Source organism: Gopherus flavomarginatus, chromosome 7 (genome assembly GCF_025201925.1).
Source record: "Gopherus flavomarginatus isolate rGopFla2 chromosome 7, rGopFla2.mat.asm, whole genome shotgun sequence".
NCBI lineage: Eukaryota > Metazoa > Chordata > Testudines > Testudinidae > Gopherus > Gopherus flavomarginatus.
The window spans coordinates 106,084,475-106,096,685 of record NC_066623.1 but is presented as its reverse complement, the minus strand read 5'-3'; the positions used below and the strand labels follow the sequence as shown (position 1 = coordinate 106,096,685).

The 12,211-nt window shown below is 43.1% G+C and overlaps 1 protein-coding gene across 1 annotated transcript in view; it reads right to left on the bottom strand.

Annotated features, from left to right (window-relative positions):
• CC2D1B (coiled-coil and C2 domain containing 1B) overlaps nucleotides 1-12,211 on the bottom strand; it is a 66,755-nt gene that overhangs the window by 11,116 nt on the left and 43,428 nt on the right. The window contains exons 16-21 of the mRNA XM_050961663.1: nucleotides 9,914-9,972; nucleotides 9,562-9,678; nucleotides 8,900-8,973; nucleotides 7,374-7,432; nucleotides 4,657-4,708; nucleotides 2,472-2,571 (exon numbers count right to left, since the gene is read on the bottom strand). Coding sequence (XP_050817620.1) covers nucleotides 2,472-2,571; nucleotides 4,657-4,708; nucleotides 7,374-7,432; nucleotides 8,900-8,973; nucleotides 9,562-9,678; nucleotides 9,914-9,972 — 461 coding nt within the window. The remainder of the gene's footprint in view (nucleotides 1-2,471; nucleotides 2,572-4,656; nucleotides 4,709-7,373; nucleotides 7,433-8,899; nucleotides 8,974-9,561; nucleotides 9,679-9,913; nucleotides 9,973-12,211) is intronic.

Genomic DNA, 12,211 nt, shown 5'->3' with positions numbered 1-12,211 from the left:
TCCACAAAAAGTAGAGGAGAATGAGAAGCAGAGTGAGACACAGAAGACAGAGGAGCTGCCAGTATCTGAATAAGGAGCTGGCATCTTCTTCAGTAGCTCAGGCATTGTGGGTAACCTGCTGGCAGAAGAGATGCTCCACAGCATTCTTACCTGGCTTGATAAAGACCTCATCTACATGCTGCTGGAATATTCAAACTTTGCCCCTGGAATCTTTCTGGAGAAAGCTGAGTAATGGCATTTCTTGCTCCATTCCTTTCCCTTACTGGCTGTCATTTCTGAAGAGGGCGGGGAAGGTGCTGCCCCATAAACCCCTCCTTAGAAGCTCAAACAGATTTTTGTAGGTACCAGTTATAAGGAGAATAAATCTCAAAACCAATCAACACAACCAGAGGGATTTAGTTTAAAATCTTTCACAAATCTTGTTAAAGGCTCTGGGTCAGGCTTAGAATGAAATTAATAGGCAGCAGATTTAAAAACAAACTATAGGAAGTACTTCTTCACACAATGCACAGTCAACCTGTAGAACTCTTGCCAGGGGATGCTGTGAAAGCCAAAACTGTAACATAGTTCAAAAAAGAACTAGATAAGTTCCCGGAAGATAGATTCATCAATGGCTATTAAGGGATGAAACACCGAGCTCTGTCCCCCCCTTAGCCTCTGTTTGCCAGAAGCTGGGAGTGGACAACAGGGGATGGATCACTTGATTGCCTGTTCTGCTCATTCTCTCTGAAGCACCTGCCATTGGCCATTGTCAGAAGACAGGATACTGGGCTAGATGGACCATTAGTCTGATCCAGCATGGCCATTCTTATGTTCTCTGCTGCAGAGGGACACCCAGAGTTTGCCAGCTGCACATGCCTGGAAGCTCAGAGCTCTGGAGAGTTCTTCTCAAAGGGTATTTTAAAACCTGACCCAGAGACACATACCTCCAGCTGCTAGGGGGATGGGAAATGCTCCTTGAGAAGACCATCAGGACATGTAGTGGATGAAGAAAGGTTAAAACAAATGTGAACTTTTTCAACAAAGACAGCTATGAGGTACCCCAACACTAAAATCTTGAAACAACAGTGATAGTTGAGCAGTCAGTGATGATGTAGAAAAGGGGAGGGGACTTGGGCGGGAGAGGAGAAGAATCAAACCTGCCTTCATTAGGGACATAAATGGAAGATTTAGATTTAAACAAAATAAGCTTTTTTAAAAAGTTAATATTTTCCTTGTTCATGAATTAACTTTTACAAACTGAAAGCAATTTCAGAACAGTTCTGCATGTACCAGCAAGAGAAAAAGAACTGCACAAACACACAGCCATTGAGATGGACAAAGGCCCATTATCCAACATCTTAGCTTAATAACGAGTCATTAATTTACCTCAGAATTAATAAATCTAGATCACTCCAGTACTAATGGATTCAAAATTAGCACAGAATTAGAACACTTTCTCTACACATTTTTAACTGTTAACTTCCTTTTCATCTGCTGTCAGTCTAGATATTTCTAAGGCCCCCCAATCACTGTATTATCTGAGCTACTTGTTCATAAAAAGAAAAAAGGTGCATCTCATGTGTCATTGAGATGGAGCCTTGTCTAGTGATTAAGCATAGGATAGAGAGTTAGATGTGGATTCTCTTCATGGCTCTACCCTGGAAAAGCTGTGACCTTTGGAAAGTCATGCCAACCTTGCTATGCCTCAGTTTCCATATAAGACTGAGGTAGGTGGTATCCTCCAAGAGTGCTGTAAGGTTTAATTCACTAGTAATGGCTGAGGAGTGCTTTGAGATCCTCAGATATGGGCACTACAGAAGTGCAAAGTATTATAATTTGCAATTATTTATCATCTCTTTTACTATTAGTGATTTGTCAATAGATTATTAGATGTTTGTGTGCGGGTGAAAGAGATAGACCAGCAAGGGTCAAGTTTCATCATCTACTCAATTTGAGACTTAGATACAGCAGAACCTCAATAATCCACAAATCTGATGGTTTCACTCTATATCTCAAAGATCTTGTGGAAGAAAGCTGCAGTGAGGTGCCATATCACCCAGATTTCATTACTTTATAAAGTTAACCCACACAACATTTAGTAGAATGCACTGAATGATCACAAATAGTTGAAACCAGGCAGCACTAATTAAAGTAACATGAACGAAACACATTTTGATGCTGTATCTTTTATTTCTTAAACTGGATTGGTCAAGGCTTGTTAAGTGGTAGAATGCAGTAATTGATAACTGAGTGCACATTAGTGAGGTTTTACTGTGTTTTGTAAGGGAAGTCAGGGTGCTCACATACTCTTTGATATAATCTGGAGACATGGTAGCATGACAGCTGTTTACTGCTCAACTGAAGAAAGAAAGGCAAATTAATTGAGTGTCATTCCTAAATTATAAACACTAGAAACAATTCTGTCATTTTGTTACCTCAGAAGTTCACCGCTACTGGGTCAGGATGGATAATAAAAGCCATAGACTTACCCTTTGTGAAATATTTCAAACTTAATTCCCTTGGTCTGAATCACTCTTCGGAAGCCTCTGTGATTTCGGTTAATGGTCAACTTGAACAGCTGATCATATTCTAGAAACAGGAGGAAAAAAACATGAGAATTGTGAAAGTCATGAAATTAAGCGACTAGATCTTTTTCAGTGATGGACACATTGCATTCAGAAATTTCAGCCTACTGAACCTTGGCCCATATAATACCACTTCATGCTTACATAGCAACTTCTATCTCAAAAGGCCACGGTGGTTTCAAATGTTAAAGAATTAAACCCCACAATACCCCTCATTATCATCACCCCCACTTTACATATCTAAAGAAGAGAATAAGTGATTTTCTCAATATCACACAGCAAATCAGTGGCAGAACGAGGAACAAAAATACCTAGGTTTCCCAGCTCTGTGCTTTAACCATAAACTATCCTTCCTGGAGCACAAGACATAAATATCCAAAATGAGAGAGAAAAAATGACTGATTCAGGAAAATAAGGATAACAGGCAATGTTTCACCAGCATAAATAACATCAGGGTAGTTATAAATCACCAGAGATAGAAACAATGGGACAGATTCCAATCTCAGCTACACTGTTGTAAATCCAGAGTACATGACTAAGGAACAGGGATCTGATTTTTTTAACATGATTTTTGTAGCTATTGTATTGAAAACTAGAAACAAAATGCTTTCAAACCTCAGGGGAAAAAAAAAAGCTTGGAATCCTAACCTCAAAGTTTATTACTCCCAATCATAAACTAGTGTTTTGGAAACTCAATGCAATTCAAATGACAAGTGGTATGGGGATTAAAAAAAAAAAAGAGGGGAAACAGAATGACACAAATTTAAAGTTGACCTGCAAAGGAAGAATTGTGCTTGTAACTTGTTTTGCTTCTTTATTATGTATAAAGAAAGCCTGAAGGGATCTTTTATTAAAAAAAAAAAAAAGTTTTTCCTCCCATTTTTTTTTTATATTAGAAATAAGGTCTAGGCTGGAAGATTCTATGACAACTATTTAATTTAAATGGTAAATAAACATTTTGGATAAAAGAAACCCTTGTTAAAGATCAAGTGCCTCTACCCCTTCAATTAAAGTGAGAACTCACAATACACATGTTTCTGAAACATTGAGCAAGTAGGTCCTCCTGCAAGAATCTAGAAAGACCAGACTTGACATTCCTGCTGTTTAAAAAAAGGTAAAAACAAGGAGGGGAAAAACTCACAAAACTTGATTCAGAAAAGACAAAAGCAGCAAAAAGGGGCACAATTCCAATTTTTAAAAAGTCCTTTGCTAGTCATCTTTAAGACCTGCTGTGTTGTGAAGGCAACATTTCTAACATTAGCAGATCAACACAAATGATTAACAAGATCAGTCAGGCTCATCCAGTCATTATCCTTGGAACAAATGATCAGAAAGGAAATAAAGAGTGATCTCTGAAGATTTGTAAGTGAATTATTTATGCATCCTTAATTTTTTGTTTTTTTACTGGCCTGTCGCCTAACAGGGCTACTATAGTAACTCGAACCTATTGGATGTTGCAAAGGCTCAGTGGTACTGAGCAACAAGATCATTTGATTAAGAAGTGACATGAACAACGGCTCCCTGCACTGGGTGAGGGAGAGTGGGGATAGAAAGTTAAACTCCTACAGCAACTGGATTTACCCTGACAAGGCCTCTGGTAACTGAACAGAAAAGCACAGTCTGCTCTTCTAGCATGGTTTACAGCAGGGGTAGGCAACCTATGGCATGTGTGCCAAAGGTGGCACGCGAGCTGGTTTTCAGTGGCACTCACACTGCCCGGGTCCTGGCCACCAGTCCGGGGGGCTCTGCATTTTTATTTAGCTTTAAACGATGCCTCTTAAACATTTTAAAAACCTTATTTACTTTACATACAACACTAGTTTAGTTATATATTATAGATTTAAAGAAAGAGACCTTCTAAAACGTTAAAATATTTTACTGGCACACAAAACCTTAAATTAGAGTGAATAAATGAAGACTCATCATAGAATCATAGAATATCAGGGTTGGAATGGACCTCTGGAGGTCATCTAGTCCAACCCCCTGCTCAAAGCAGGACCACTTCTGGCTTCCCGTGTGGGACTAGCCTGTACTCCAAAGTGGTTTTAAGGTGCAGTGTTTCACCCCCTCCCCCAGAACAGACACAAACCTGGAGAATTGGTATTTTTAATTACTGCTGTTTTACTTTTCTGAGCTTGCTCCTATTAAAAAAAAAGAAAAAGAAAAAGCAACATTTACATAAAGCCATCAACCTTTTTTGCAAATACTGCTAATAAGAAGCAGCAAACTTTTTTTTAAACATATATGAAGCGCTTGAGTTGCCTGGCATCATAGCAAAGCCATTTGGTGCAAATGGAGAGAGCTGACCCCAGTTCTCTCTGATAAAAAGATCCAATAAAGTTAAAAGGTACAGTGTATAATATTGTAGTGTGACCCTTCCTAATGTACAAACAGAGACTTGGCCAGACACAAGGAAAGCAATCAGTACGGTCTCCACTAGGGAAATGAAGATGGTGATATGGTCAAACAACTGGACATACAATAACAACAAACAAAATGAGGTTGTGAGGGGCCTAACATGGGTCACCCCAACTGACGACAAGTTGAGGGAGGCAAGGCTACATTAGTAATGGACATGTCTAGTGGAGACCTGAGAGTTGTATTGGAAGGATGGTCCTTGCAATGATCATGGATGGAAGATGACCAAGGGGAAAGCTAAAGACTTGGTACATGGACCAGATAGCAGCAAACGTTAGAAGAGACTAATTTGCATGTACAAACCAGGTGTACAATCATGAGTTTTGGAAGTAGGCTATACCCCCCCAGTAGGGACTGGCAAAGTAGAAGAAGACAGACCTTGAGTTATAGGAGGTTATCAAGGGTAAAAACGGCATGGGCACATTTATGATTCCAATATTTCTAGTTCATTGTGGTAACAAATTTAACTTTAGATCTAGAACTAGCCAAAAGGAAATAAACCTAAGTGCTACAGATAAATTATATGGCCACACCTGATTCAACCCTCTCATCATAAAACTAATTGGTGCTGCTATGATACATGATAAACTATGCACATTCTACTAGGCTATCATTCTATTCCTTCTACTTGAGCTGAAATAAGAAGCAGCTTTTGGTGCTGCACAAGGAGTCCAACGCAAGTCATTCAGGGAATTTGCCAACTATTATTCTTCCTGACAATGAATCTGCCACCAAAATGAATTAGCTTTTAACCCAAAGCAGAGTATAAGCTAAATGTCCTTGTTCACTCTCCAGAGAATGTGACCTAATTATCATAGCTACTTTGAAAAACTGATTCCAGCTATGAAGAAGAAATAGGTATATTTAATTTTTTGGCTAAGATGTAGTGATCTGGCTTTTTTAACACTGAAAATGAGAGATTAAAAACAGCTACACTGGCTTTATATGTATTACTTATAAAATTGCACTTACAGGCCTGATTTTGTTCTATTATGCTGGTGTAAATCAAATGGAGTGACTTCAGATTGACAACCATGTAACTCAGATTAGAATATGGATCAGCCCAAGTCTCTTTTTTGCACCGGGTTTTTCCGCAGGTAATTTAATAAACTTCAATAGAGTTCCTACAAGTTCACCATGGGGTAAGAATCAAGTCTTGCATATTTAGAGACCTCCTGGGGGCTATGATCACATGCTGCTGAGAGCTAGAAAATTAGGGCTAAATGTTCTATACTGTTATAGAAATATTGCTCCGGGGAGTCAGTGATAGAAGCCCTGGTACATCTTATGGCATACATGTAGAGTCCCCTCTAGCACAGATTGCTGCACTCAGAAACTGGGGGAGAGGTATAGCACCATGCACCGAGGATGGAGTGGTAGATTTCACTTTTCATTTCCTGGTTTGCCTCACATTTTTGTTAAGACAGATAACTGACTCCCCACCTGTGTCAGCTTCTTTGGGGCCATCCCACCTCACAGGATAATGTATGTAATACCATATCAATCCACAGGATCCACAGACTGTCAACATTAAAACACACACACACGTATGTTGCAAAAACAAAACAAAACAATCAATCCTGAATACAAGGTGTAGTCTGTGTGCAAAGTAACAGTATTTTAACAGTAACGGTATTTTAAAAACAGGTTAGACAAACATTGGTCAAGGATGGTCTAGATCTATTTAATTCTGCTTCAGCGTAGGGGACGGACTAGAGATCTCTTGTGAGCCCTTTCAGCTCTGCATCTCTATGATTCTATTCCCAGGGATTCTCATCAAGATAATTGGAAAGGAGGGGCTGGCACCAATGGTTTTCCAAAGAAAGAGGAGAAAATAAATCCGAAATCATTTTGGTGTTAGTATTCAAAGGTATGTGTGTGGGGGAACTTTCAAGGTCCAATAACATTTACATCTTTAGGGAGAGGGAGAACCCGAAAAGCTAAGTCTCAGAAGGCCCCAGTCAATGTAATGTCAAAAATACCGTGAATTTTACTAACAATTATGAGAAACACAGACAAATCATCTGAGAAAAGGTTACTTATATAGGCCAGATCCTGTCCTCAGAGATCCGAGCATCTCCCACTGACCACAGTGGGAGTCACGTGCATTTATATGAGGGTAAAGTTTTTTGTCCATTTCTAAAACAAGCATCTAAAGTGGCTGGAACTATTTATTTTTAATTTAAAAAACAAAAACTAACAGGTTTGCTTTTAGGCTTGCAACTCAGTTACAATTCATAGCAAGCATTTACAACTTGTCAACTCCTGAAAGTAACAGGCCCACACCACCTCTAAGTTAAATCTGGCTCTATAAGCTATTAAGATAACATTGCTAAGTAATGCAGGGTTTTGGATTGAGGAACAGCAACGGCCTGAACACACACTCACCGTGTTAGGGTAATGAAATTCAAATTTCACAAATGCATCCAAATCATTTGGTGTCACACCTGTGCAAGACAACAGTCAAACAGTCAACCCAAGGATTTTCAAAAGCACCCAATTGACTTTTAATAGGACTCATGGACCTAAATCACTTAGGGCTTTTAAAAACCCCATCCACTGGAACACTGACAATCAAAGGCAAACATTCTGCTAATGCTCTAGTTGGTTCTGGGCGCATACATAAACAGCAATTAAACCTCTATAATAAATAAGGGACCTAAGAATAATTTGTGTTGCTGTGAGGCTGGGATGCTCTTGACATCTCCTGCTGGTGGGCTGACGAGAGAGTAAAAGCAGTCAAACGATCTCAGAGCTTTGCAAAAATTTTACAACAAAACCTGAAGTCTCATGAAATTTGGGTCCAGTTCTGAGCAAAGCTGGGACAACTTTAGGGTTCTGCCTTCAAAGCAGATGAAATTCTGCAGTTTAAATTGAGTTCTGTTTCAGTTTTTTGGAACTGAACTGAAACTTGGGGGCCTGAGCTAATATGGACTAAAATTAAAAAGTTTTCAAAAGCTCTAAGTCAGCTAGGGTTGTCAATTTTCTCATTGCACAAAACCAAACATCCTAGCCCCACTCCTTCTTTAAGGCTCCATTCCCCGCTCACTACCTTCCCCATCCCTCAGTGGCTCGCTCTCTTCCACCCTCGCTCACTTTCACTGGGCTGGGGCAGGAGGTTGGGGTGCGGAAGGTGGTGAGGGCTCTAACCGGGGGTGCGGGCGCCAGGGTGGGGTCAGAAATGAGGGGCTCGGTGTGCAGGAGTGGGCTGCAGGTTAGGGCAGGGAGTTGGATTGCAGGGGTGGAGGGTATCGTCTGGGGGTGCGGGCTCTGGGGTGGGGCTGGGGATGAGGGGCTTGGGGTGCAGGAGGGGGTTCTGGGCATAGGGACGCAGGGCTAGGACAGGATGTTGAGACAAGGGTTACCTCAGGTGGCTCCCCATCAGCGGCACAGCAGGGGGGGCTAAGGTAGGCTTCCTGCCTATCCTGACTCTTTGCTGTGCCCCAGAAGTGGCCAGCAGGTCCATCTCCTAGGTGGAGGTGTGCAGGCGGCTCTGCACGCTGCTCTCACCCGCAGGCACCGCCCTGGAGTTCCCACTGTCCCACAGTTCCCGGAGAATGGGAGTGCAGAGCTGGTACTCGGGGCAGAGGCAGCACATGGAGCCCCATTGCCACCCTCCACCTAGCAGCTGCACTTGCTGGCCACTTCCTGGGTGCAGCTCAGAGCAGAGGTATGGACTAGCCTGCCTTAGCTCAGCAGTACCGCCGACTGGTCTTTTAACAACCCGATCGGTGGTGCTGACCAGAGCTATCAAGGTCCCTTTTCAACTGGGTGTTCCAGTCGAAAAATCAGACACCTGGTCACCCTAAAGTCACCGTATTATCCCTAGGGCAAAGAAATTTCATTCCCCACCACTAATCTCCCTATGGTCTAAGAGATAGGCTAGAGATCAGGGTATGTTTCCTGTTCATTACCTGGGGGAACTGGCAGGTTTATTCCCCTGACAATGATAAGATGCATTTCCGTACTGTTGAGTTCAGAAAATATCCTGGAGAGGGGGAGGGAAGAGGAGATACAAAACACAGGTTCAGTCCAGTAGCCTGGCATTTCCTAACCCACTGTAAGGCCAGGATTCCACTGCTGTAGTTCAGAGACATGACACTTGGCAAACATGAAGGGGAATGAGAATCCTGGAGAAAAGCCTATTTCTACATAAATCTCAACCCAAGAATTGGAGAGGAGAGGGAAGGCAAAGTGGAAACAGGCAAAGACATCAGTTTTTTGGTTCTGTGTTGGATATGGGTTACACATAGCATTGTGAAGGATGGGAAAGACAGGATCCTCAAAGACATCAGTTCTAGGGGGAAAAAATGGTTAAAGCAGGGAGAGTTGGTGGAAGATGCAGCTGGATTTATCTTTGCAATAAAGAGAGCTAAAATGGAAATTGTGAAATAGCTACTTAATAAATCCGAAGAATCCTTAAAATTTTAGAAGTCTTTTCTTAGGATGTGGAGCAGTTCTGAGTGCCTACCTCTTGTTTTCCCTGATGAGAGTTAAAACCCTCTATCCCCTGTAGATGGACTAAAAATTAGTATCCCATACCAGTCTGCCAATGACATCCTTTGATTTTTCGTACCTTATTATTTTAAAGGTTCTCTCCTCAAAGTGATGGCTGGGGGGATCCATCCCCTGGGCCTGTGCAAGTTGCAGAATCTCCAGGTCCTTTTTACACCCTTGTGCAAGTTTTTCAAACCTGTAAAGCAGTGGTGGAGACCACCCAAGGACAGCACACAGTATTTCACTGGGTAGAAGACACAGACTGATTCACTCAGCTCCACCACCTCACACCACAAGTAAATCAGTCACCAACAGCCCACAAACACCAATCTCCTTTTGTACTGGAAAGCATGGCAGTCCCTGCTCTGGGTAGACCCAGGGAAGAAGTGACCACATGACATGATAAATACTGATGGTGGCAGCTGACTTACCGGCTTGTTTCAGTTATGTTTCCCAGATGCATGAACTGCCTGGAATACTGCAAACATTTCTATTAACAGAAAAAAATAAACAACGATTATCCCATGATACACATCTCTGAAGAAAGATTTCTCTGTAACATGCAGGTCCTCAATCTGAAGGGAAAGGGAAGGGGAAGAGAAGAGATTACTCACGTTGTGCAGTAACTGAGTTTCTTCAAGATGTGTCTCCCTATGGGTACTCCACCTGTAGATGCAGCAGTGCCCCCTGCGCCCACGATCAGAGATCTTCATCAGTAGTGCCTATCTGACTGCACATATGCATCTTCCCCTCTTGCACCGTGCGCAGGACGTATATATAGTGCTGTGCGGTCTGATCGCCCCCACTTCCTTCTCTGCCACAGAGCTTATGTTTTCGGCTCTGGAGCAGAGGGAAGGAGGGTGGGTAGTGGAACTCCCATAGGGGGACACATCTCAAAGAACCTCAGTTATTGCACAGAGTGAGTAACCTTCTGTTCTTCTGTGAGTGATGTACCTATGGGCGCTCCACTTGCAGGTGACTAAAAGCAGTGCCCCTCATTGCAGTGCGGCTGATGAACAGGCCTTGCATCCAAATAGATCTTGAGGTTTCCTATCTCTATCTGGACTATTAGAACGGGATTGGAACTGATAGCCTCTCTCTTGCACCACACTGACCACCAGAGAATTTGAGATGGGGTGCGAAAATAAGAATTCCAAATCCTTCCCTGCAACATAGTATTTCCTGTTGCTGCATTTGTAGGTTGGAGGATAGGTGCTGGGGTCTGCCACAAAACCTTTGTGGGGGTTGAGAAGAGCCTCACTGATCGCAGTGCAATCTTGGGAGAAGAGGATGTATGAAGCAGATCCAGCAGTTTATGCTGCTGGTCTTTAACTTCCTCCAGCAGGATCTGTAACGATTCTGCAACCCTGCAGAATAACTTCTGAAAGTGTCTCAAGTCGTTGTCAGATGTGGGTGGTGGGGGCATGATAGCGTCATCAGGTGAAGATGAAAACCGTAAGGTTGGTGGAGCTTCCTCCTCCTCCTGTTTTTCCTTTTGTTCTTCCTGTTCAGTTGGTACCAGCTAGCTCAACCTCTTAAGGGTGAAAGACCGATGGAGAAGGGAGAGGTGTAGGTCTCCGTTCATACTCCCTGGTAGGGTTCACGAACTGTGCCCTGTACACAGCCCAATGGTCATTATACGGACAGTTTGGTGGGAGCGTGGTTGCATCCATGGTGCATATGGTTGCATCCATGGTGGCCACTGCCAGGATTGAGGACCAGTGGGAGATTGTGTATAGTGAGGATAGGCAGTTACGAGTTGCCATGTAGTCAAGGAAATAGAGCCCTCGCCTCTTCCTCATCACTAGGGAAGGGAGGTGCCATTCTTGGTGGAGAGGGAGGAGCGGTGAGAGTCTGGAGAGGAAGGTGAAAGTGAGGGAGGTCACACCGCATAAGAGGAGACTCAAGAGTGTCAGAGACCAACAGGTCCGTTGGGTATCTGAAGTCTTGTGGAAGGGGAAGATACATCATCGGTACTGATGGAAGACATAACGCCGAAGGAAGGTGTATGTCCCTGAGACACCTGTAGATGGCGCTGGAGGCTAGGCCGGTGCTGCTGGTTTGCTCAGTGCTGCTGACTAGGTCGGTGCCAACGATTTTGCTAGTGCCGAGGTCTTACTTGGTGCCAGAAATGGCACTGGTGCAGGGGCTCCCGAGGGTGGCTTGGTTTGGTCCCCCCAGAGCTGGGAAATACTGCCAAGGGCCTTAGGTCTGCTTGGTAAAGACCATTTAGACCATTTCTTTGACCATTTCTCACTGGAGCTATGTCCCCTGTCAGATGAGGCTGAGGTAACAGACCTCGCTGGGGATAGCGTTCTGGTGGGCTGTGCCTCAAGACTGTGAGGAGGAAACCTGTTTCTTGACATTCAAATGAGCAAGGGATGACATTCTCTTCAGGGGACAGGGAGAGTGAGGATAAGCAGATGATCTGGCAGAGCATGATGGCCGCTCTGGGGAAGAGTCTGGGCCCGGGTTCAGTGCCAGCCAAAGCAAATTCTACATAAGGAGGAGTTTCAATCTAGTGTCCTGGTCCCTTCTGGTCCTGGGTGTCAGGCCAAGGGGACATTGTGGGAACACTTTTGCAGGACATGTCTGTGACGTTACACCCCACATTCTTCAGAGAAATCTAGTTATAATACGAATATGGCAAAACTAAAATATATTTGATGCAAGATGGGTCATGTGAGGTATCACTGAAAAGGTTATGATCCACTAAATGTGTTTATCCA